At 41.6% G+C, this 24,368-nt stretch overlaps 2 protein-coding genes across 9 annotated transcripts in view; both read right to left on the bottom strand.

Annotated features, from left to right (window-relative positions):
- The window catches only part of sipa1 (signal-induced proliferation-associated 1), a 37,709-nt gene extending 26,417 nt beyond the window's left edge, over positions 1 to 11,292 (bottom strand). Inside the window, exons 1-2 of one of the 4 annotated variants that reach the window (XM_019363818.2) lie at positions 10,057 to 10,381; positions 8,607 to 8,750 (exon numbers count right to left, since the gene is read on the bottom strand). The gene's annotated coding sequence lies outside the window, so the exon portion shown is untranslated. Of the gene's footprint in view, positions 1 to 277; positions 416 to 8,606; positions 8,751 to 10,056; positions 10,382 to 11,108 lie in introns of those variants that run through there. The other 3 variants (XM_019363817.2, XM_005472069.3, XM_005472074.4) reach the window with 3 other exon arrangements.
- Positions 11,293 to 13,607: 2,315 nt separating this feature from the next.
- Positions 13,608 to 22,857, bottom strand: LOC100696624 (histone acetyltransferase KAT5). 5 transcript variants are annotated; one of them, XM_013272322.3, is made up of 15 exons: positions 22,719 to 22,857; positions 22,572 to 22,638; positions 21,798 to 21,866; positions 21,336 to 21,474; positions 20,675 to 20,747; positions 19,982 to 20,140; positions 19,807 to 19,881; positions 17,847 to 17,909; positions 17,338 to 17,586; positions 17,126 to 17,215; positions 16,889 to 17,029; positions 16,675 to 16,768; positions 16,427 to 16,586; positions 16,255 to 16,336; positions 13,608 to 15,114 (listed from the first exon to the last, which is right to left on the bottom strand). In XM_013272322.3, the coding sequence occupies exons 1-15, from the start codon at positions 22,746 to 22,748 to the stop codon at positions 14,980 to 14,982; spliced, it is 1,626 nt and encodes a 541-aa protein (XP_013127776.1). In that variant the 5' UTR covers positions 22,749 to 22,857; the 3' UTR covers positions 13,608 to 14,979. The 5 variants fall into 5 exon arrangements, with proteins under 5 accessions (XP_013127776.1, XP_013127772.1, XP_013127773.1 ...); XM_013272318.3 differs by having other exon boundaries at positions 19,807 to 19,884; positions 20,669 to 20,743; positions 21,298 to 21,474; positions 22,719 to 22,841; XM_013272319.3 differs by having other exon boundaries at positions 20,669 to 20,743; positions 21,298 to 21,474; positions 22,719 to 22,841.
- Positions 22,858 to 24,368: the final 1,511 nt, after the last annotated feature.

Here is a 24,368-nt window from a genome sequence, read left to right as displayed (position 1 = left end):
GAAGAGTGGAGCATTTAACTGTGTTCATCTCAATCTGAGTTTGAGGCCTTCACTCGCATCACAAAGAAGCGAGCCCCGGTGCATCACTCATCTTACAAGTGGGAAGTGGAAACCTGAGGCACAAACACTGAGGCTGGACCCCTTCATCATATCTAAAGTTTAAACATTCAAAGTGAAAAACTGATTTTTTGTTTTAACAAAAAGAAGAAACATATACTCCAGTTTGTGACTTTCATTAGACAATCATGCGTCAAAGAGAATTATTCTTTAAACATACCTGACCGGGTGAAAATCTTTAAGTATTATATGTCTTTGCATAGTGCACCAGATGGGCTTTGAAGGACCATTACTGCTCTGGGCTTGGCTGGCTTAACTGATGACAGTAGGTGAGCACCACGTCCGTGTTAAGTCCAGGACAAGGTTAATGCGCCTCTTGTGTACAATGTTAGGACACATGCGGAAGTCAGAGTAGAGTCAAATTAAACATGAACAGTTTTGGGGAAGTCACGCCGCTTGACTTATTTTGCACCGGCTCATGCGAGTCTACGTCCTGTGAAACAGGAAGAGACGAGTGACTTTTGAACTCCGAGAGGATGTGTGTCGTCATCATTTGTACACCACACTTATGGGAGACTGGCTGCAACACTGCAGAGTGAATGAGCACATTTTTTTCACTTTGTGAAAGTGACTCAACCTTCAGCTCATGTGCTTTTATCGTAATTGCCGCCGATGGCGCGGCCATTTCAAGTGTTTGACCGTGAAAGGAAAAGATAGCCTCCCGATCAAGACGATAGAGATTTGATCTGGTTTCCCTTTGGGTGAAGCTGCAGCAATCAGCTTAACAGCTTAGCAGCAATTAGATCTGATCAGTGGCAAAAGTTACTGCAGGCTTATCAACTCCATCACGTCAGGTTGCGGCGGTCATTTCGACCTAACTTCATTCTGTGCTTGGCATCTTTCAAAGACGAAGATGAAGTTGTGAAACACCACACTTGTCGCCACAGATGCATGCAAGTCTTTCAAAAGGCACTGTTTTGACATGTGACCATAAAGTGACACACACAGTTTGACTCAGGCAGCTATTAGAAAGTGTCCAGCTTTTCAGGACAGCTCCTCTAACACCACTGTCTATCCTTATAGTTAAAAGCTGTCTTGCCGATTCTTAACCACAAGGTCTAAATCAACTCCTAACAGTGATTGATTTGGGGAAATTTAAAGCCAGGCTCAGTCTCACTCTCATTATTGATCGTTCGCAGTCCTGCTACATTTGAGATCAGGTTGCATTCCTGCTCTGCCTCCGAATATGTGACATCGAGCCGGAGCAGCTGCAGTGCTTTCAAGAGAGTAAATGTGTATTAATGTGGCTGGACCTGATTCAGAAAATGAGTTCATTCTAATGCCCAACACTTGCTCCAGCTTCCTCAATCTTCCTCACGGACCCACTACCACACTGCAAACAGTGAACTGGGCCAAGTCCAGATGCTTCTAAGTAGATGATGCACTCTCGTTCTTTTGTGATGTGTTTTATTCTTCTTTTTAATTCAAACAGTTTTGCAAATGCCCGTCTCAGCTATTGGTCCCCAAAGACACATAAGCCTCCATTCCTGCTGGCACCTGGTGCTCAGTGGGCCGATTTTAACAAAGAGGATAGCTATCAAGGTGACAAGAAAAACAGCAGGTTTTTGAAGAATCTCAAAAGAAATACATCTGCCATTACTGTGAGCAATATTTTGCAGTGACACAGGTACTCAAGCCAACAAGTATGACCTGTCGGAGCCTGTCAGAAAATTTCTGTGCAGTTCTGCCTTTGATATTATACATCCATCATCACTAATGGAATGAAAGAATTGTTTTTCGTCTTGCTTTTATTATGTTTTTGCAGAACTTCAAGGTGATGCTGACAGGAGAGTGGTTAGTCAGAGTTGTTGTCGGCAATTATTTTCTTCATGACAATCGAAGTGTCACGGCTCAACAAGAAAGCAATGACTGCATCTGGTATTTTGAAGCATGAGTGACAAAGTATGAAAAATGCAGTTCTGCAACTGGCCGCTAAAGGCTGGTTTAACGAGCCAGTAAACTCCAATGGACTTTCATGTTAAAATGTTAAAAAATTCAGTAGAAATAAATTCAATTTGATTCTGTTCGCTTGTATTTATATAGCGTCAACTGTTGGGTACGGTGGCCCATTGAAACAAAGCACATACAAACTCCAAAACACAATGGAAGTGCTCCAGGACGCTAGGGGCAGTGTTGAGCTTCTCTCTGAGCAAAGCACACTGACTGTTAGCTAACGTAAGATTTGACTCCACCATAAACCAAACGTTCATAGTAATTAAAAACAAATCAAACAAACAACAGTTTGCACATTTCTTTTCTTATAAAGTGTGGTTGTTCTATCCTTGCAGGTGTTTTCTGCCGGTATCCAACTCCATGTGTTTGCAACAAACTTGCTGTTTATTTTGCAAATCGAGCTCAACACTGCCCCTAGCGTCCTGGAGCACTTCCGTTGTGTTTTGGAGTTTGTACATGCTTTGTCTCTAGGGGCCACCGTACAATAGAGAAAAAACTAAAAAAACAATCAAACAAGCCCCTGTGAGCAAGCACGGCGACAGTGGGAAGTAAAACCTCCCTTTTAACAGGAAAAAAACCAAAAACAAGGCTCAGTGAGGTGCTGCAACCAGCTGGGGGTGAGAGGAGGGAGACGAGATAAAAGTCAAACAAGTTTACTGCCTGGCACAAGAGATGACTTGGGTCTCTTGAGCTAAAAAGGACATAAAACTTGATCTCATAATTGTGGTTGCAGTGGTGGTGCCTTTTTTAAAAAATGTTAATTTAGCTAACTAAACAATAATATGACTTGCTGTGCAAATAAGTGTCTGCTAGCGTGAGCTGATAATTCAGCTCACCACTCTTTCTTCAACATATTGCTGTAAGAAGCCAACATGACGACAGCCAGAATACTGAAATCGAGGCTCACGAAATCAATAGATGAGGTCATAATCACTACATCCATCTTTTACCTACAGTCTATGACCTCAAGACTGTCTGCTTGCTTTATTGTTCTGTCGGGTGTACTTATTTCAGTGGGAATTTAAATGTACTCCCCTGCAAAATGACCAATAACTAAAAAGAGTGAAGTGTCGTTTGTGTTTGCATCAGCTCTGCTGTACTGCACTGTTTGTTATGACTATATATAGAGGCACAGATTTCCTCTAAACTCTATAGATAGAGAGGCCACTCAACACAATTTAACAGATTTCATACTTCAAGGAGAGCTGTCCTCCCTCAAAGACAGAAAATGAGTCTATTACATTATTAATAGGACGGGGTAAAAAGGGGCGAGGGTTTACCATGTTAATTATTCATTGTTTGGTTGCTCCCTTGTCCATCCACATCCAGGCACACACACAGCGATCACTGGAGCTTTATTTGTTATTATTTTTTTATTTTTTTAATCTAAGACTGCGCCCCTCTTCTCTCTCTGTACACGTGCCTCGTCTCTTACAGTAAGCAAGTATGGTTAAGGTCATCTAGCGTGTGACTCCAGTGGTGTCTCGTCCAGTTTCAGTTCTTTTTTGGCCGTCTTTTTGTAAGCTGAGAGACAAGCTGCTAAAATGGAAGAAGAGGCTGTCAGAGCAGAAAGTACAAATCCGAAAGTTTCACTAATAACTGCATTTGGTGATCATCTTGCATTATTTTAATTGCCCGCCTAAATGCAAAGAGGAAGTATGCTCCGAAAAGCCTTTTCTATAGTATTAGAACCTACAGGAACTTCCTCTCGTATTAAACAGCGCAATGCACGACTCACGCGCTCTCATGCAGAAATTTTCTTTCTATCAAAACTGTGGTGCTGTTTGTCCACAGTTAAATAAAGATACTTAACTCATGCTATTGTTTGACATGTTATTTGCCATGACATCAACTCTGCGCGCTGGCAGAGCACTGCCACTTCCTGTAAATCTGAAAATACACCTTGTGGCACACCACGAGAGAGACGAAGGCAGAGAGGTTTAAGGCACAGATGCGAGAGGTACTTTGAGAGCATGTGTGTCTTTGTGTGCCTCTGCTGACTCTATAAAACAGTGTCCTTATAGATGTGGCACGCTGTCCACACAGAGACAGGAAGAGCAGCTGTCCCTCTGCAAATGCCCCGTTTCTGTGTGCGTGGGTTTGTGTGACAGAGAAAGGAACTGACCCTCAGCTTCATGACTGTATCTATTATACTGAGGCTCAACGGTTCACTGTTACCCCTCCGTCATCTGTGCAACCAGCTCTGAGGCAGAGGAAACGAGATTGCTCAATATTGCTTTAAAGGCACGCTGAAGAGTAACTGTACATTGTCTACTTCCAGAGGAAGAGACTCCAACCTCCTCTGCTTCCTCACTGTCCGTGCTGTAAAGAGACATAAAATAGCTGCAATGCCGATGCCCTGAATTCATCACACGTTTTAAGCTCAACATCTTTGTTTACTGGAGCGAATCGAACCAAAAGCCGTCTTCACACACTCTAAATAAGTGTTGCTTATGACTTCGGGGTACAGGAGTGAGGAAAGGCCACGTCTAAATGGCTGCCATCACGCTTACAAGCTACGCTGGTTCCATCTACGCTCATTATGAGCTCAGAGGACACAAATTGCTATCATTATTTGGAGAAATAGACTAATGTCTCTCACAGATGCGCGGGCATCTGTAAAGCCTCACATCAAGCCATTCTCCCTGCTTGTGTAGCGACGCCTTCGATATGGAAATCAAGCTCGACCAAAGTACTGAAAAAAACAAAAAAAAAACACAAGGGAGTTGTGGTTTCCATTTCCCCTTCGATAATACGATTTGTCTTTTGTGTTAAAATATTTCAATATTGTAAGAAATCCACAGCTATGAGAATCATTATATGTAAATCTCACAGCTGTAGTGCAGTGCTAGATTCCCTTCAACCAGCACCTCTAGAGCAAATATTCTAAAGCAAAGTTTTGCCCTGATGTTAATGCAGCTACTTACAAAGAAGACTAAGTTTGAAAAAAAAAAATATGTGTGAAAATATGAAGCCAAACCCTGCTGACAAACTATTATTTTGCACATGTGAACACTGCAGCTACCTTGCTGCACTTTGCAGCCAATCTACTGCCTGGTGGCACTTGGTTTATTTGCACCAGCGACACGGCACCTTCTGACCTAGATAGAAAAAAAAAAAGGAAGCAAAGACTAGCTCATGCACCAATATGTTAAGTACGATGACGCAAACAGCGCCTCATTTACTGAAGGGTTTTTATGTGATGCGATGTGCGCAGGGTACAGTCAAAACAGGGAACATGTTCCGTACATCTGTGGCTTTCCACTTGTGAATGAAAATGCACGCTGTGCATTCTGGGAAGTGTGCAGTAATGGTGACAGATGATTCACCGGGCCACAGACTGAACCTGCTTAAATCTAAAGTATGTAGAGTGTATTTTCTCCACTAATTCTTTCCTTTTTTACTGCAAGGGATATTGTTGTGTCACATTAATTAAAAAAAAAAAATTACCTAGAATGAGGGGAAATGTGGCAGGAGCTAAACACAAAAAAACCTCTCCTCTACGCCTCTAAGGTCACATCTCTCAGTTTCCTGCGTGCGGTCGCTGCTGGGCCCCACATAGAGACGATGTGGAGCTCTAAGGTATCTGCTCAAACTGCTAGTTACTTCTTTATTTGCCTTTAACATGCAAATGAAACAGTCGAGAATGCAACTTCCTTCTCAAATTTGTGACGGCGCAAAGAGCCTCTTCAGCCTGAAACAAACACAGAGGCGATCTCTAATACGTCAAGTATTATCCCCAAAATAGAAAACCTTATGAGGGTATTTTTAAACTCCTATTAGAGCCTAAAAATGTTTTCTGCTCTTTTTGATCTCTATCGACCGAATGCGGCGGTGAAAGTGACGTGGCACGAGCATGAATGGTTGGTCCTGGTCTGCTTTCAGTGGCTCTGAATACCCCAGAGTGCACTTCTCTCCTGTAATAGCAATGAGAACAATGAGAAGGAGCCACTGCACCGCTTAATGGTTTAATGTATGTATGACATAACTGAGAGAGGTACTTTGCGATTTGGTACAATGAGCTTGAATATATATTTCTGGAAGGGGGCATTTCACAACACGGAGTAAAAAGTGGGATTGTATTCATGTGGGCTGTGTTAACAGCAGATGCTTATATAAATATGTCTCATGAAGATAGCAGCTTCCACATATTTTAGGACTATTACATCAGGGGTGCGTTGTTGGACATGCCTAGCTCTGTTTCCCTCTCTCTCAACAGAAGACATGATACCCATCAGAACAATTACAACATCATTTATTTAAATAGGTCTAAAGCGTGATTCACCACCAGCGATTACGTCCTTTTGTACACGAAGGGCCAATTTCTCAGTTCGTCCTTGATTTCACACTCAAAAAGCTGATGGGTTTTGTGAAGGGTTTTGAAAGTGCTCGAAATTTTCCTCGTGTAATTTATGAAAATCTAACAAAATTGTCCCATGCACAAGCGAGTGCGTGCAGCAGAAATCACAGGGGGGGACCGTTTTAATAGTTTAAGTATTTCGATGCTTATTTTCCAAAAGACAATAGCCCGTGAGGACTGACTCCCCAGACGATAAAACTCTCCCTGAATATTTGTCATGCTGATTTATCTCAATTGTGCAGTCCTACTTTAGCTGACGCTGTGAATCATGAGTCATTCTCCAACATTTTTCATGCCGCTTTCTATTTGTGCAGCTGAATAGGTGGAGAAGGGCAAAAGCCTTGACAAAAAAAAAAATTAGGGAAAAAACCCCCCAAAGAGGCCTGATCTTGCAGGAAGATCACCGGTCAGCAGTAAGCAGGTGACAGCAGAGAGCACGAGCTAAGAGGATCTACCTTGTGGCTAATGCTGCCGGCATCCTGCCATCTGATGTGAGGAAGTCTCCACCTCCGACAGCCCTTCCTAACTGAGCACCCACAGGGAGCCTGCTGGGGTGTAGCCATGCAAAATGGCTCCAAAACGAGCGGAGTGACATAATGCTGAGTAAGACCAGGACAAAATCTGCCCGGTAACCTCACGATATGTTTATCTGATTCTCACTAACTGAGTGCAAAACCAGATAAAAATCACTTTGATCAAACGGGGGTGCTTTGTGGTGCGGAGCGAATTCAAAGTAACACTTTGGCAGCCTGCATGCTGTCAGGTGAGGACTGTCATCTATTTGCTCTGTGGACAAGAGAGTCACTCTTGTCCACAGAGCATGAAGCAAACCTGAAACTATGGGCTATACTGTTTCTGTTATCAGAGGAGACGGTGGGTATAAACAGCAGCTGAAGGAGAGCAGGACAAATTTATGGCGTCGCCAATAAAGAGCAATAGAAGCTCACAGCTCTGCATCCACATGACGCTCGCATGTACAGAGCCCAGCTCTCTTGGTTCTTGTTTGGTTCAGGAAATGAAAACGGGCCGATCGAGTCAAGAGTCTCCTGCGACTCTGCTCCCCTACTACTCAACCAGGTATAGAATGAGTCCCACTGAGGAAGCCTCTCATGGGAAAGGACACATAGGGTGCTGCATTAAAACACACACACACACACACACACACACACACACACACACACACACACACACAGTGTCAGGGCTGCTGAAAGCCTGCTCGCTGTATGCTTTTGGTTGTGTATATTTCATTTCCTATATATGAGGGCATCGAAGAACAAAGTGTCAGGTTAAAGGTCACTTTTAGCATTTGAGAATTTATATCAAATGTGTAAAATAACCAACATAATTCATATACAAACTTCATAAAGGCAGACTAGCAGGTGGGCCCAGGCTAAAACAGACTCCATAATGTGCTCATATTCTGGATGTCATCATATACAGAACTGGAGCTGAGTCAGATAATTAGCCAATCAACTGCAGCAGATGTGAGGGCTGATTAATCATAAAGTAATGCCATGATGTAACAATTTTCTTTTTTTAAGGGCTAGAAAATTTATGGCATGCGTGTGTGGGGGGTTTTAAATACATCTGCACTGTTTCCTAGCATCAAAAATAAATGAATTCTCAAAAGATCGTCCACCTTCACTCACATACAAGACTCTAACTCCAAAGTTGCAGCAGGTAGACTTATTGTTATTTGAGGTGATCTGCTTAATGAAAAGCGACTGATGCTAACTGCTCCACTACTTTACCAACAGTGTGAGTTTCACATCAGAAAACACGCTTTCTGCAAAGGAGGCAGTAAACGCAGCAGTTGCTTTATTTGGCCAAGCAGAAAGCAAACTACAGACCACGAGGAGACACAAAGGGTCCCGGTTACATTAGGGCTGCCATCCTCTGAAATGGCATTTTACTTCCGCGCAACTGCTCTTCTAAAATACACACACACATTCAGGTTTCTTTTTTTTATAGACAGGGGCCTTTTTCACTCCTATCCTTTGGGCATGGCCCACACCGAGGACTGCGCTGCCTCGATATGCCGTAAGTGCGACGCAGTGGATGGCAGCAGAACAAAAAGTCATCTGCAGCTGAGTTGGATGAGCGGGCTGCACGCTGTGAGCACCATTATGCCGGTGCACTTCATGCAGACATCCTAATCGTTCGCCGCGATAAATACCTGCAAGGTTGGGGTTTCACTCTACTGAACTGTCCAGCAAGAAAGTTGAGATTGTAGAAAAATATCACATCCTCCTGTCCGGGAACACCGACACAACGCTTTAAGGTCATCGCACATCCTTCCTTTTCATCCAGTCAGGTCAAGCTGCATTTTATCATTTAAAAAAAAAAGAAAAAGCCAATGTGAACCACAGTGAACACCACAGTGGATGAGCAGCCAGGCAGCTCAATGTAAATTAAATGGCCCGTCCTTTGAGTGCACTGGCTTATGTAAGCTGCTGCTGCTGCTCGTCTTCCCTCTCGATCGGCTCTTCATCCCTGCTTTTCTCTCCCTACAGCAGCCCATCCAGCCCCTGAAACCCTGGCGTCTCGTAAACACACGGCCCCATCTTAGAGAGTGCGGTGGGTAGGGTGGTGCGGAGGGCAAGGAGAGGATGGGGATGGTGTGTGTGTGTGTGTGTGTGTGTGTATATGTGTGTGTGGTGAAGGTGGGGGGTTGGGGGGGGACTGACTCCTGCATCCCTCATTTTCTCTGCCACCTTGAAAACAACACCCCAATCCCGGTTGTGCTTCTCCATTCCATCATTGTCTGTGCACAATCCTCTTTATCCACACAAATCCCAGCCCACTGCAGACCGACGGCTTTTCGGTCTTTGAAAATATGTATCTGGAACAAATCCTGATCCTCTTTTTTTCCTTTTTTTTTTTTTGTTCCTGCATCTTCTTTCTTTCTGACTCTCTTTCATTCTGCGCGAGTGTCCCTCCATCAATCCCCCCCTGTCTCTCTGTCTCCCTCTCTTTCCTCCCTCCACCTTGCCCTCGCGGCCAGGAGCGTTTAACGGCGAAGGTTTCGCAGTGCCGCCCCGACAATGTCACAGCGCTGTTTTTTGAGACAAGCCGGCCTCGTTAAGAGATCGCACAATGGAGAGACACAGGATAGATGATGAGGAGGGGGTTAGTGTTGGGAGACGAGGAGGAGGAGGAGAATGAGGAGGGGGAGGAGGAGGGGAGGGCAGGCCCGGGATGAAATGCGACAAAGGTTGTGAGCTGGATTCAAACCTACAATGTAATGTGTAAATGGTAGATACAGCAGACATTAGCTGGCTGAATAAAATCCATTTATTAAAAAAAAAAAAGAGGGGGGGGGGGGGGGGCAATGGCACAAAGGGCAGAGAGGAAGAGAGAGGACAAGCTGCAAGATATCATGATGCCAACCCCATCATTTTACATCTCTGCTGCTCTCATACATTGTCTGTTGGCCGGATGGCTTGACTATCAGAGCAATATGCATGCCGACACAGAGGTATGTGGCACACAGAGGGTGTGCAGATCCATCAATCTGAATTCATTATCTTCTTCTGGACGAGGACACAGGGTGGGTGTTAGCGACGGTGGTGGTGGGGGGGCAGCAGTGTGAATGTAAAATCTTAATACGGAAAGAAAAGGCTTACCTCCACATTTCAGTTCTGCTCAACCCTGCCTTGTTTCATCCTGTTCCTCTCTGCCGACTCCCTCCCCTTCTCTCCCCGTGACAGCATTTTTCTGCTATCTATCTCCACGGTGAGGCTCCTTCTCCTCCTCCTCCTCCCTCAGTTCCTCCTGTCTGATCTTCTCTTCCTCTCTCCAAAAATAAAATAAAACAGCAGCGCACGCACGCACACTTCCCGATCTCTGTGTCTGCCGGCTCTATTCTGTTGTTAAAGTCAAGGGGCAGGTTGATTTGCGCTGTCCTCCTCCCTCTTTCTTCCTCTCGCGCTGATTCTATTCCATTCACATCACACTAAAAGCCAACCCCCTCTTTCTCCTCCTCCCCTCTCTCGCTCTCTCTCGTGCACACACAGCTTCGCCCGGCCTCTCTCTCTCTCGGCCCCCCTCCTCCTCCTCTCCTTGTCAGAGAGAGGTTGAGGCAGTGGCGGACGGACAGCGGCGTCCAAGCGGAGAGCTCTGCGTTTCTTACGCTGGAATTCAAAAGCCCTCCCTGGGCCATGACTGTGGTTAAAAACATTTTTTTTTGCTGATTCAAATGCCCGAGACGCTCGTATATAATGGTGTGTGACACACACACGAGAGCAGCAGTGTGGCAGACCCGATGCTGATGCAACGTTGTACCAAGACTTTCGCCTCCCAGGATTTCTCCACCTCTCTTTGGCTAATTTATTGATGGAAAGCGACACTCGTGACATCAAACGCGTTCATTTAAAGTGTCACTCTCCCCCCGCCAGCGCTGAAATTTCTGCACGAGAGAGATAAAGTGCACACAACCTCAGAAGCAAAGGTGAAAATGGCAGTTGTGTGTGCTCAAGTGTGTGTGTGTGTGTGTGTGTGTGTGACAGAGTGTTTATGTGCAGAGGACCTCTGTGTACTCTCCAAACATGCTCAGTGTGCTGGAAGACCACAACAAACAATCAACCTCCTTAAGAACAATGAGAGCACAGGATACAAAACAACACAGCTTTGGCCGTCCTCCCTCATCAGCCACTGCAGCGTCTTTAAAAGCACATACCTGTCAATTTGGGTAAACCCTTGCATGGTGCTCGCGAGAGGAGATGATGTATCATGCTGCTTAACCTGCACCGCAGCAGAGCCAAGTGTCCAGCACCATCCCCCTAATTACTGCGTGGAGTTTTGTCCCGGCCGTACCATATGTTGCAGCGTGTGTGTGTTTGTGTGCGTGTGCTGCGAGGTCAGCGGCTCTGGTCTGGGGTTGGGGGCAGGGGCGGGGAGGAGTGCAGAGGAGAGGAGAGGCCTGCGTTGTTGGTAGAGTGTGTCTTGAGGAGATAAGAAAAATAAAAACAGAGGCAGGAGTTGAGAGGAGAGAAAACAGCTTTTGTGGCAAACATTCATACCTCTTTGTGTCCTCATAAGGGGTCAGGAGGTGTTTTTGCGGAGATACCTGCTTCCCTTTGCTTTCTGTTTGAAGCAGGGACACGAGCACAACAAGCCAGTGAAAGCATCGGCAGCAAGTGTCGGAGCGTGACGCCAAATTTCACAAATGTCTAACAATGGAACAATCAGCGCGAAACGGAAAGATTAAAGTCAATTCAAGCTATAAATATCCTTTTGTCAGATGGGTCCAACATCCTGGATTACATCCAATTCTCATCCAATCTACACTTGAATTCCAGGTAAACATACATCTTTAAATATTTAGTTTGCATTGATGGAGCATGATTTTTTTCAAGAAACCAAACAACCCTACAACTCTCAGTGCGGCAGTGACACCATGTGGAAATCTGTTGTTATGCTTAGTGGGATATTCCATTTTATGAGGCATCGCTTGGTATAATCAAGCAGTTTGAAACCATTACAAATGATGGGCTCTCCTCATCCTTCTGCATAATAATGACTCTTAAAATTCAAGCTTGTTAAAGTAAAGCCCAAACTACTCCAAACTGGCAGCTCTAATGATCCAGCTGTGTATCTGAGTAAAAATAACCAAGGCCCAAAATAAACTTTTGGCCCATAAAGCACAAAAAATGTGCCAGCACTCAGACTCCGGGTGAGGAAATCTAGATGTCAGGAAGAGGATATTAGATTAGTGTGAAATTCCTCTGTCATCCTGGGGACTGGTGTGGCTCTGTGAGGTGCGGAAAGAAAAATTGGTGTGATGTGATGCTGATGCTGGATGCTGATAACTCAAACCTGACTTGCAGAAATTAAAACGCCATCAAGCCTGAGCGCCGCCAACACGCGCTTTTAAGCAGATCCATTGATCGGTCAGCTGAGGAAACGTGCTCAATAAACGAGGCCTCCTGCAGACACGGAGGTGTAATCCATTGTTACACATTTTACACACCCAGACAGTAAACTGCAGTGCCGGGTTCAGCCGGGAAAGTGTGCGTTAGCAACATGCACCGTGCAGTCTAAAAAAAACCCAACAACATATAATTATCTCACACATGCTACAGTGCTGCTCTTCATGCAGGTTGTTACCAAATTTGTTCCACTTGTTGTCTAACTCAGTTTCTCCGCCGCTCAAACACAATTACAGCGGTCAGGTCGTAATTACAGGTCCGCTCGACCCTCCTGTGGTTTCAACTTCAATGCAAATGTCGCACAGGTGAGGGGTTGACAATACTGCCCCCTGGCGATGAAGCTTCATACTGAAACTCCGTGAAAATATTCTAAACCGTTTTTTAATGTCCGTCTACATTTTAAAAAATTGCATTGATAAATTGACTGTAGTGAACATGATTTGTGCAGGGGTTATGTATAAAATGTAAAATGACCTGTTTTGCACCTGCACTATAATCAGTCGTCTTCTTTCTTTGGTCACATTAAGCATGCTTATGTTATATTTGTTACCATTTTTGTTGCCCTCTTGGCCAGATCTCCATTGAAAAAGACATTTTTTATAAATGAGTATATAAAAGTCACTTTGTGAAAAACTGACTGGAGCTTCTATCTTGTGACAGGAATGTTCATTCTGGCTCAAAAAGACTGGATTCCATTCATAAGAGATAGTTTTTGACATATTATAGGCCAACAAGTCCTTTATAACAGTTTAAATTCCTGCATTTGTTTTTTGGCACATACTTGAAATCACTTTTTGGCACTGGCCACAAATCGGGCTTGTATATGGTTCAAGGACCACCTGCACCCCTTTTGATGACAGAGCCAACCTGTTAAAACAACTGCATTAAACTGGACTAATTGATAATTAATAGCAATTACTGCAATTTCTTCACCCTCTGTAAAGCATCTATTGGGCTTTATGGCACCTTTTGACAACCGGAGCTGGATCGCTTGTTTCACATTTCTGGTGCAGTATTAATTTTTGGCCAGACTGCATATTTTGACATGAACTGCATTCATTTTATGTAAAAAATTATGTAATTTAATTTTACATACAAACTAACTCAATTTTGAACACCCTCTTTACGCACTGTGTTCACTGGGAATTTATTATATCCATTCATTTTCACTTGCAGCTTAACACTGCTTAACCTGTGCACACAGCTGAAAGTGGCTCTCAGACCAGAATAAACACAATAAAGACAAATTGTTTTTATCAATTCAACCAGCTTTTCTTTTCTTTTCATATCAAACGTTCAAACGCTCTGAAGTGTTCCACATAAAGATATACTAAATCATTTCAACATCCTTTTCTGACATGTAAACATAAAACACAAACTGAAGGTAAGATATCAATTTTAGGTCTTTTTTTTTTTTAACATTGTGCAGCTTGTTAGATAACATTGAGTAAAAAAGAAAGACGACTGTACATGAAATTTACATTCCTTAAAGTTCAACATGGCTTCTGTCATCAGTATGTACAGACACGGCGAATATATGTTTAACTCAACAGGGGGACGATATGCATGACCGATGAAAAGAAAGAAAGAAACATTGGCCTGAATGATCACAACCCAAGAACATACATAACTGCACAAACGTGTAACATAACTGATGCCTAGTTCGGAGTTTTATGTAATAAATAATGCAAAAGTTTTGGGCTGTTCACATTTATAAGTGAGCCTAATAAAGTGACACTAAAAACAGCCTGATGCATTATAATTATTATTAGCTAAGAAACATTAATATTCAGGCACTCGAAGGAAAACTTAACTCCCCCAAAAAGTCTTATTGTACAATTCCCCTCTTTAAACTCTCAAAATAAACATCTGCCTTAGTCACAGAGAGAGTATAAAAGTATCCACAGTCTGATTTTAGTTTCCAATAACAACTATTCAATCTTTTATACCCAGGAAGAGGCTTTAGAGGTTCTGAAGCCTTGAGTATTAAAAAAAACAGAAGAAGAAAAACTTCAAAGTAGAAAAAGTAAATTTTGGAGTGTTGTTCAGGCATTAGTTTTGTTTCTTAATTATGACTTTAGTGAACTTTTTTGGAATACGAATGATCCTAATGACAACATTTTAACATGGCAGATGAGAGGGTGTGGCCACAGTGGTAGTCAGGGCAACAGCAACAACAACAAGAAGAGCAAATAAATGTACTTGGTGAGTTTTACAAAATGTGGACTAACAGATGAAGCAGTTCTATAGGATCTAAAATCACGTGTATAAAAACAACCTTTCGGTGGTTTGTGCGTTTGTCATTTTACACTAATAGACAGTCACCTTTCTGTCATTTTTAATGCACTGTTTTGATCATAAACAGGATCTTTTACACAGTAGAAGGTGTGTTGTGTTTTTGGCGGTGTTACTGTTAACCAGTCTCTCCCTCTGCCCAGGTTTGACGGCCTTTTAGATTCACGATATATAATGAACATTTAACAAAACAATTCATGTTCACTGTTTATCGAAGAGAAGTCCTGGGTTCTTGATGAGAAAGCCGAGGGAAAACCTTGATCTGATCCACCGTTTGCGTCGGGTGTCTGCTGTCCTGGTTCTGGCGTCATTCAGCAACCAACTCTACCACTTCCCCCTTTTGCTCCAGTCCTTTGGAGTGAAGTGAAGGCATTTAGGATCTATGCGCAGGTGCCGCTTCTGCATGGCTCTCTCGTGTCCCTCCACAATGTCCTCTGACAGAGTCAGAATGTACTGACCCTGCATTCAAGAAACCAAAGTCAGTACACATCATTTTATCAGCTCATTTGAAAAGGTGCTGATGCTCCACTGCTTTCAACTTCTTCAACTCACTAAACAGAGCCTTAAATATTTAAGGTGTGTCTGCAGTGTCGTAGCAACACCTCCCGCTCTATGAGCGTTACTGCTTTACCCCACAAAGCCATTAAATTAGGGTTTTTGCACTTTGAAAGCCACAAAAGGAGTATTAAAAAACAAAAAAATGCTACAATGAGGCGAACCCACGAGTAATGATTACTGCTTCGAGAGAATGGCATGTGGTATACTCAAGCTGAGCTGAGACAAAGTCACCACCTGGATTTAAAATCATTGTTTACAAAAACAACAGCGTTTTTACACTGTAATGGCCACTAGAAAGTCCAGGCTTTAACCCTATGGAGAATCTTTGGAGTGTGCAGTCTTTTTGTGCTGTTGATAAGACGTCTGGCTCTCATCATCAAAACAAAATCTTGAGATCTTGAGATTATCATTACTTTAAATATATGATTGATGTAGTGTTAACCGTTTAGCTTCTTAACTCCAAATAATCAACATCGTTAGTGGTTTGGCTAATGATTGTGCAGTTTTAGGAAGCGACGCATCGATTTGCAGCTGACGAATGGTCTCACATTCAAGGCCTAGGTAACGCTCTAATGTTTTTATTGCCAGGTCATCCATGAATCGACAGTATTGTTCAATCTCACTGGTAGTCGCTTCAGTCGCTTCATGGGAAGTTGAGAAAAATCATCTGTGGTCCCGCCTACTTCCCTGTGATCCAGTGTTGATTTAACCCATATATGCATGAAGTCACAGCTCGCCGTTCAGTTTCTAGTATTTTTTTTAATCTTCAAAGCTCGCAGAACGAACATTCAACCTCTTTCATTTGGTTAAGGAGAAAAAAAGACTTCTAAGTGACGAATCAATGAGCAGCAGTGTACCCAACTGAACGGGTGCTAGAATTCTGCTTACCTCTAGAAAAAACATTTCCCATCTATGCGTTATTCAAATTAAAAATTCAAGGCTAGGTTCAGAGATTGGGTCTTTAGCATTTCAAATCTAATTAAATGTGTATTTTCAAGCAAAGTGTAAACAGTTAATTTATGGTTGGTGCTCATCTCTCACCTTGTAATAGTTGATTAGGTTGAGGTACTGAAGTGTTGAAATAACATCTTCTTTCTTTACACTTGTGATCTCACTGATCTCACTGTGAGTACAAAGAAGACAAATTTCAGCTACAAACATGCATCTATAAACATTTTTTATAGCTCATATAAGATCCAGAATATTTGCTTACTTGATGGTGATCTGTGGTCTTTCGCCATTGTCTGGTTTAAGGTCCATAAGGATTTCCAAGATGGTCTGGGACCAGTAAGAGCGATAGGACAAGAGACCGAGATCAGAAAGCGGCTTTTCGGGGGTTCCCGTCTTCCCTTCTACTTTGGACAGCTCATAACCTGGCAGACACAAACAGATGTTTACAAGAGGTGACATAAAGACAGAAATGTTCATAACTCAAAAACTGGCTGATGATACGACACTTACTGAACTCAATGAGCAGTTTGCCGTAACCTCTTCGCTGGTAGGGAGGCAAGGTGAGGATGCAGGCAACATTGTAATCTTCAGTTGATTCCTTTTCCTGCACAAAAGGAAGAAAAATAATGATAAGCTTTGGAAACTCCTGCTTACATAGAGGCATATTTCCTGTTATGAGTGCACTATCACAGTGTGGAAAAAATTCTCTGCCTTATCTGTGCACCTTAGAGAAGTAGCCCACTATATGGAAGCCTTTGGAGTCGTACTCTGTCATTACGTAGAAGAGGAAAGGGTCTGTGTCGTAATACAACGTCTTGTGGTCGAGGAAACACTTTGCGAGTAAACACAGGTTCTGGGAATAGTTCTGGAAAAATATAAAAATATGTATTAACCACAAATAAACAACAATAAACATCTGGTAAATAAAAAAAAGAAAGAAAAGAAGCATCACATCACTAACTTTGTTTTTCCTGCCATCGATCTCAAAGAATGAGATGGTGCCTTTGCGGTAGATCTCATTGCCTGGAGGATGCCTTAGATTACATTTGGTCTGAAAAAAGAAATAAATAAAAAATAAACCTAACAACACAAGCAATGTTAAACAATCCAAGAAGCACAGATTTCAGGTGTAAGCTGTTAACATAACCAAGGTTTACAGAACAAAAGTCTTACCAAATGCCTCTGAAGACACTTGAGGCTTTTGAGGTACTTGAGACAGAATTCACAGAGGTAGAGGATGGGCAGCGAGGTGAGTTCCTGTGGGTATGGAGAGAAGTACCAGGGCTTCAGTCTGTGCCGTCCCAGCTCTATACACTCAATGTTCTTCATCCGGGTGACGATGTCGTCATGGCTGCGATCGGACACTAAACTGCCTGTCATGCGGGGTGCAGAGGGAATGCCATCTGAGCTGTCCTGGGAATCCTGGTGGTACAAAATGTGAACATTACACAGATGACACACTTATGCAGCAGTTATTCTCAAGTGCTTCAAATGTGTTTGAACAAAAAGCTGATTGATCACAGATTTCTTTAAAAAAAAAAAAAAAAAAAAAAAAAAAAAAAAAAAAGACTAAACTTGGGTCTGAGGTAAGCAGCACCTCTGATTTATTGGACCCACTAAGGCACAGTTGAATTTGGAAAGCAACACACAATCAACGGGCAATAATAGGAAATTAAACAGACCTCTGGTGGTGGTAGAAAGACACTGGCACTTTGAGGCTTGTTATACTGCAAAACCTTTATCATCTAGCAGAAAAAGACACAAAAACACGGGCTTTGGGAAACTAAAAAGGGGAATAAAATGATTCTTATTGACACTGAACAGGTTAAGTGCCAGACTGAAAGCAGTAATGATCTTCAGTATATTGTTTTGACTTCTAGTAAAATCCAGGTTGGCTGCATGAGGAGCCCGTCAGCTTTGACTGGTGATCATAATCACAGAGACAGACATGTTAGACAGTGAATGAAGAGTGCGGAAAAGAGCAAACACAAACATTCATCTCATGTGGATTTGACAGATTTGTTAATGTTTATGAAGAACCCAATGGCCACTGTCATCACCGCTGATGTGAGAGCGCTGCAGGTTGGCATAAAACATGAGAGTAGCGTACATGTAGCTTGATGGAGAAAACAGAACATCGCAGGTTACACTAAACCCTCAAAAGCAGCAAACGCTGAAAATGTTTTGTCAAACTACATTTTTGAGACATAAAATTACAATTACAGGCTCCTGGTAAAATGTGGTGTCAAGATCTTGGTCAGATTCATTTAAAGAGGATAGTTTCTTTCTTTTTTTGTTTTTAAAGAGCCACACATCAACTCAAATACATAGACCCACACAGGAGAATGAATGAAATGCTCATTGAATATTTTAAAAAGCTGCAGAATTTAACCAGACCTGATGCTGAAAAATAAAAATATATGAAAGCACAACATACAGTCCTCAATATTTGCCAGCATATATGTTACTGTGCCCATTAGCTAGAATGAAATGTATGACAAAGTAATCAAACAACCTAAATATAAATAAATAAAGAGCAAGTTCTTTTTCAGGAGGGTCGTTAAGCTAACAAGCCATAACCAAATAGCTGCAAATGTAATTCCCTGCTTTAAACACCACAATAAAAACGAGCTAAGAACACATCAATGCATAAAAACACACTAATGAATTGTTTTGTGGTGGTCAGAAGGGAAACAGTGGGTGAGAAATGAAAAGGGAAACACACACACATATATATATATAAAGGGTAAAGAAAGGGGGAAGTTAAAGAATGACAAAGCAATCTTTAAAAAAAACAAAACATTTTCATCATTATGATTGCACGTGGGGTTTATAAACAAATACATGAGAACAATAATTTATCACATTTGAATCCTGTGCAGTGATGTTGACATTTTATATGGGTACAGACAAAGTTTTTTTGGGGGGATAGCGATTATTCTTTTCCTTATTTTCTGTCGTATATGCACACCTTTACAGATGTGGATGGTCAGAATAAATTTGGCCAGAGTTCAAAAGGTCAACATATGTACAAATGATTGCTGTAAGGCAAAAGCTCACACGCTGTTTCAGACAGTTTTTCTACTCTTAAATCCGCGTGATGACAGCGGCATTGCTAAGGATATCCATGAGCTAGTTGTCATGGAGACCTCGTCCACCTGCTGCTCAAACATTTTTTTGGCAAGGAGCAGCCAATCAAAAGAAAGCGGACTTAAATGGAGGAGAAACAAGGCTAATAATTCTCATTCCAGACAGATGATGAACTCAGGGGCTGCACCAGGGCCCCATACAGGATAAGTAAGCATTATTTTGAACTGTGAATCATGCAAAGCTACTTTAATAAAGTCCAAGAATTAAAATATGGTGCTGGAAATAAGCACAATAGGTCCCCATAATAAAACAAATATGTCCTATTACAACAGTATAGATCTTGTGCAAGAACCGTGCACCAGTCTTAATGAATGTCACCAGCTGCACCGGAGAATGCTCCAGTAAGCGGACTGTGACACTCTGCACATGCATTTTGACTTTGCAAAATGCATTCTAATACAACTCCACAAAACCCAACACAGACTCTTAACAAATTTAAAAAACAAAGCGAATAACACGACCACAAACATGCAGTAAATCAAGGTAACGTACCTCGTCAGTTCCCCCACAATTAGCTTTCCTTTTCCTCCCAGGTGGAGCAGGGATGAGTCGTCGGGCGTTGCCATTCTGCTGTGAGTAGGACATTAAAAGATATTCATTAGCAAATAGGAGAAAAGAAAAAAAAAAAAAAAAACACAGAGAGAGAATTTAAGAGGATTTTCTTTACCGTTGTGAGCTCATGGTCTTCACGGGACTTAAAGGTGGGCGTCTCTCTCACGGCAGGAAAAACAGCTGCCTGAGTGGCTTCAGCTGAACTTGGGAGGGAGGGCACAGGGGTGACCGGGGGTACCTGAGGAGCCACAGGGGCAGGCTCTACTTTCCTCTTCTGCAGCAAACAAACAGTGTTAGACATTCAGCTTTAAGATCGAATACAAACAAACCAAACAAAGGCGAATTTGATGGGATTTTTTTTTTCATGTCAACTTGATCAGAGGCTTGATTAAAAGCAGGGGACTCCATTTGTATTCAATGAAGAGTGACATCTTGATATCAAGATGCTTTTTCAGCAGTTTGTATGCAGACAGAACTAAGACTGTGCATCTTTAATAGCCACAGCAAATCAATTTATTTCTCCAAATCTCAGATAATTTGCAGGTTAACCAATGTAAATACACCCCATTAAACCTGGTATTAAATGTGATGGCAACAGATGGGCTTCACTTCCTATTATAAATCTTCATTTGGATACACTCTATATTAAACGTCTTTCAGATGTGACTTACTTTACCTTATAGCTCTGCATAGCTTTATATTCCCATGCAGGGCAACATTAACAGTGGGGCCATCACACAAGAATCACATTGACACCAGGTTTAAAAAGATCTCAGTAATTTGTGGAGTGGGTGAATTCTACTTGTACCGGAGTGGGGAGGGTTTTGCCTCTGGAAGGAGCTGTGGCAGTTTGTACGTTGAGATCTAGACTCTTCCTCTGAATTGAACGGAAAGGAAGAGAAGGAAGCGGGTTAACACTGGCATAATTCATGTTAACCCTCAGGTTAATTCTGAGGAATTCAATTCACACAAAATCGAACTAAAGGTTTAGTCATAAAAAGAGCGTTTCACCATTTCAGTGGCATGTGTTTGATTTAAAATTAGACACAAAGAAGTATTAACACAGAAATGTAAGACTGAAAAAAGAGGATATTGATATTTTGTTAAAAACAGGGTCCTCTATAACATGATGCCCTTTTATTTATCTATATTTTTATTGTTATTATGGCTGCATTTCCTGTGGGTAGACTGTTACAAATCACTGCTCAAGCAGCATAAAGCACACTGCAGCTTATTAAAGTGACCATGGAAAGCAGCGCTTATACCATGCATCAATGGAAGTGAACAGCAACAAATATGAAATTTACCATCATGCAGGTTTTTCTATAAAATGAATAAAAACCACACAACACAGAAATTAAGACTGACGTCATTTCTTAACACTGTGAGAATCATAATTACATTGCTTTAAATCACACGTGGACTCCTTACCACTTCTCTCTCTCTCTCTCTCTCTCTCTCTCTCTCTCTCTCTCCCTCCCTCCGGAGAACTAGGACGGGAACCTGAAAGACCATTCTTGGTTGGTGTTTTAGCATCTTTCTTGGGGAACTGAAGCTTCTTCATGTCCAGCCTTTCTGTTGTGACCCACTCATCCAGACGTTTGTTGACTTAAATACACAGACAAAGAGAGAGAGTGGTGATTTGATGTGTGAAGTTATTTAGCTTATAGCATGACAGGAAACGGTGGGTGAAAAAATAAATAAATCAAAAGCTATGTGGTACAAAGCTATAATTTTGAATTGATCCAAATATGACAAAAAAAAAAAATCAATGAACTACTAGATAAATAAAAATCTGCTTTGCAATTTTAGATAACAACTTAATAAACAAACCTTAAAAGGTGTAATTAGCTTTGATGTATGTTTACTAAACTGGGGCTGTGAATCAAATCTTGAGAAAAACCAAGACGACTGACACAAAATATACTCACAGTCAATGTAGTGAACATAGTAGAGCTTTCTCCCAGAAACTTCCTTCACACTCAGGATTTCAGCCAGTGCTGTACAAAGCAGAGATGTCACATTTTATCTGAACTGTACTCAAATGAAGACAATCGTTGTGATGCTTTTCTATGAAACACTGGAGCTTTAACACACTTAACATTAAATACACAGGCATGTGATATGTGATAAAAGTTACTGTTTAGATTTCAATGCTAAAAATAAACCAAAGGTGCATAAAATCTACTTTAATGGGAGATTTTAAATGTCCTAAAATGTAATTATTTATGCTGAGGTATCAGGATTATAAAGTCTAAGTGCGATGCCCAATTAAATTTGGTTTAAATACCACCTGTGCTTTAATTTCGTTAATTTCTTTCTTTATTTTTGCCTAAATGTGTTAAAAAGGAGTGTTAGATTACTATGGACCAAACTGAGTGCCAAGAGAGTAAGAGAGATAACCTGATAAATTCGCTCTCAAATTTGTAAACATCACTGATGCCACCTGCATTTAGTACTTTTTTTTTTTCTACAAAACGTGAAACTAAGTCAAATTTAAGAGTTGGCAATTTAATTTCCGAGAGAGTGGCAGCAGCTTTCTTAAGTCTTCAAATTTAATTCATTCACACTTTACAGCTGCATGCACCATCTGTGGCCATGGTGTTTACAGCGCTTTAACTGGAGGCCGTGGCTTCTGGTAACAACAGCTGAGCTGAGCTCCTTAGCATTAGCTTAGCATTGAAAGAAAAACGGACAATACTTACGCCATTCGTCTTCGTGTTCTTGGTTTTTACGAAGAACCGGGAGGCGACAGCCCTCCACAATCTCGACCTGTAAATAACAACACGTTAATTTATACTCTGAAACCGGTCAATGTGCCTATATTAACATTATATCTTTCTTAAGCCTACCGACGATGAGTTGTCCGCCATTTTCGTCATCTGTGCGAGCAGGAGCGGGGTGTTGTGGGAAAATGCCGGTCTACAACAAAGATGAAATATACGGCAAGATGAAACTTCCAGAAGGAGCCGCGGAAAACCAACCCGGAAGCTAAGCGGGGGGGATTTTGCTTATGTTTCTGTGTCGATTCCCTTGGCATAAAAGTGTGAAAAACTAAAGGTAAAATGAATTAAAAAAAAAAAAACCTTTATTTTTTGTAAAGTAACTGAAAACAGTTGGGAAGTTTTCTCCCCCTCATTTCTGAGTTATTTTCTCAGAAGTTTGTGAGTCAAAGTTTTGAGATGATAACCTATAATTTGGACTAATGGACAGCTATTTATTTCTTTATTAGTGGAAAAAGAAAACTACTATAAGAATCATAGCATCTACCAAAAAGCTAACCAAAAAAACCACAATTTTTTAATAGTTAGTTTTTGTCAATTTGATTACATTTTGTCAACAAAACTGGCATGAACCAGTATGTCTACTGATACTGGAGTATCATTATGACTGGAAGCCACATGTCTGTATCAGAACATTGTACTGATCTTAAATAATCATGCAGGTACTAATTAAAACAGTAGTATGCAAACTGTGGAATCTAACTTAAACTAAACTGAACTGAAAACAATAACGTGTTCAGCTTCCTTGATTATTTAATTTTTATTATTATTTTTATTTATTTTATTCAACTGCTGTTTGTACTGTTTTGAATTCATTAAATCAAATCAAATCACTTTTATTGTCACATCACATGTTCTGGTACACTGGTACAGCACATGTGAGTGAAATTCTTGTTAACCAAGTATGATTTGTTTATATAGCATTACTTTGTCAAAAAAGAAGTGACCCCTTTTTTGATTACTAAGATCTCGTCCCTGTAATTAGAAGTTTTACCATCTACTGAAAACTACGGTCTCTCATCATAAAGTAACCTTGCGTGGCATGCTCAGTTATGTGGTCAGCTTTGTGGAGGTCCACATTAGCAACCTGAGGCACATCTTTGCACTTACTGCCTGGTAAGGCACAGTCCAGTGAAGCTAATGCAACCTCCACCATTCTTTTCTAATGAACTTCTAGAGCCACATCTGCATTTCATTAAATGCTACAAATGACTGTATCCTTAATCAGGGCCTACAGATCTGCAGGTAGCTGTGTAAGAGTTTATCATGAGGTGTTTTTGAACATCATCTTCACTGTGTGGTGATAGGGAAGACTCAGAGAGCCCTCCAAGCATTGAAACACCAGCTGCACTTTACAGAGCTCTAACAGCAGAGAGCTGTGTTATCATTCTCCGTCTTTATCTTTCAAGGCCGTGTAGTTCATTAAATAAAGCTTCAGTGGGAGTTGAAGAATATTAATGCTGTGCCTCTACCACTTTTATGTGTTTTATTTATATATCATTGCAGGTAAGAGGTCATGGGATATCGGGCCTGCTGGGATCGCCAAGCCTACCTAATGAGTTTCATCTCTGACCAGTTTATCAAACAGTGAAACACATTAGAATTTCACACTAGCATTTACCTTCAATGACCCCATTATTGTGAGTACAGTCGTGAAGTCTAACTTGCCTTGCTTGTTCGGTTTGCTGGATTTTAGGTGAGCAAAGTAGCAGGCAGGCA

Source organism: Oreochromis niloticus, linkage group LG10 (assembly GCF_001858045.2).
Source record: "Oreochromis niloticus isolate F11D_XX linkage group LG10, O_niloticus_UMD_NMBU, whole genome shotgun sequence".
NCBI classification, from domain to species: domain Eukaryota; kingdom Metazoa; phylum Chordata; class Actinopteri; order Cichliformes; family Cichlidae; genus Oreochromis; species Oreochromis niloticus.
Note: the sequence above shows the minus strand (reverse complement) of the source record. Positions and strands in the feature narration are given on the sequence as shown.

Coding starts and splice junctions, on each gene's coding strand:
- LOC100696624 (XM_013272322.3), bottom strand. CDS start 22,748: ATGACGAAAATGGCGGACAACTCATCGTCG. Junction 21,475..21,797: donor CTATGTTCACTACATTGACT/GTGAGTATATTT, acceptor TGTGTATTTAAG/TCAACAAACGTCTGGATGAG. Junction 17,216..17,337: donor AGTGTCTTCAGAGGCATTTG/GTAAGACTTTTG, acceptor TTCTTTTTTCAG/ACCAAATGTAATCTAAGGCA.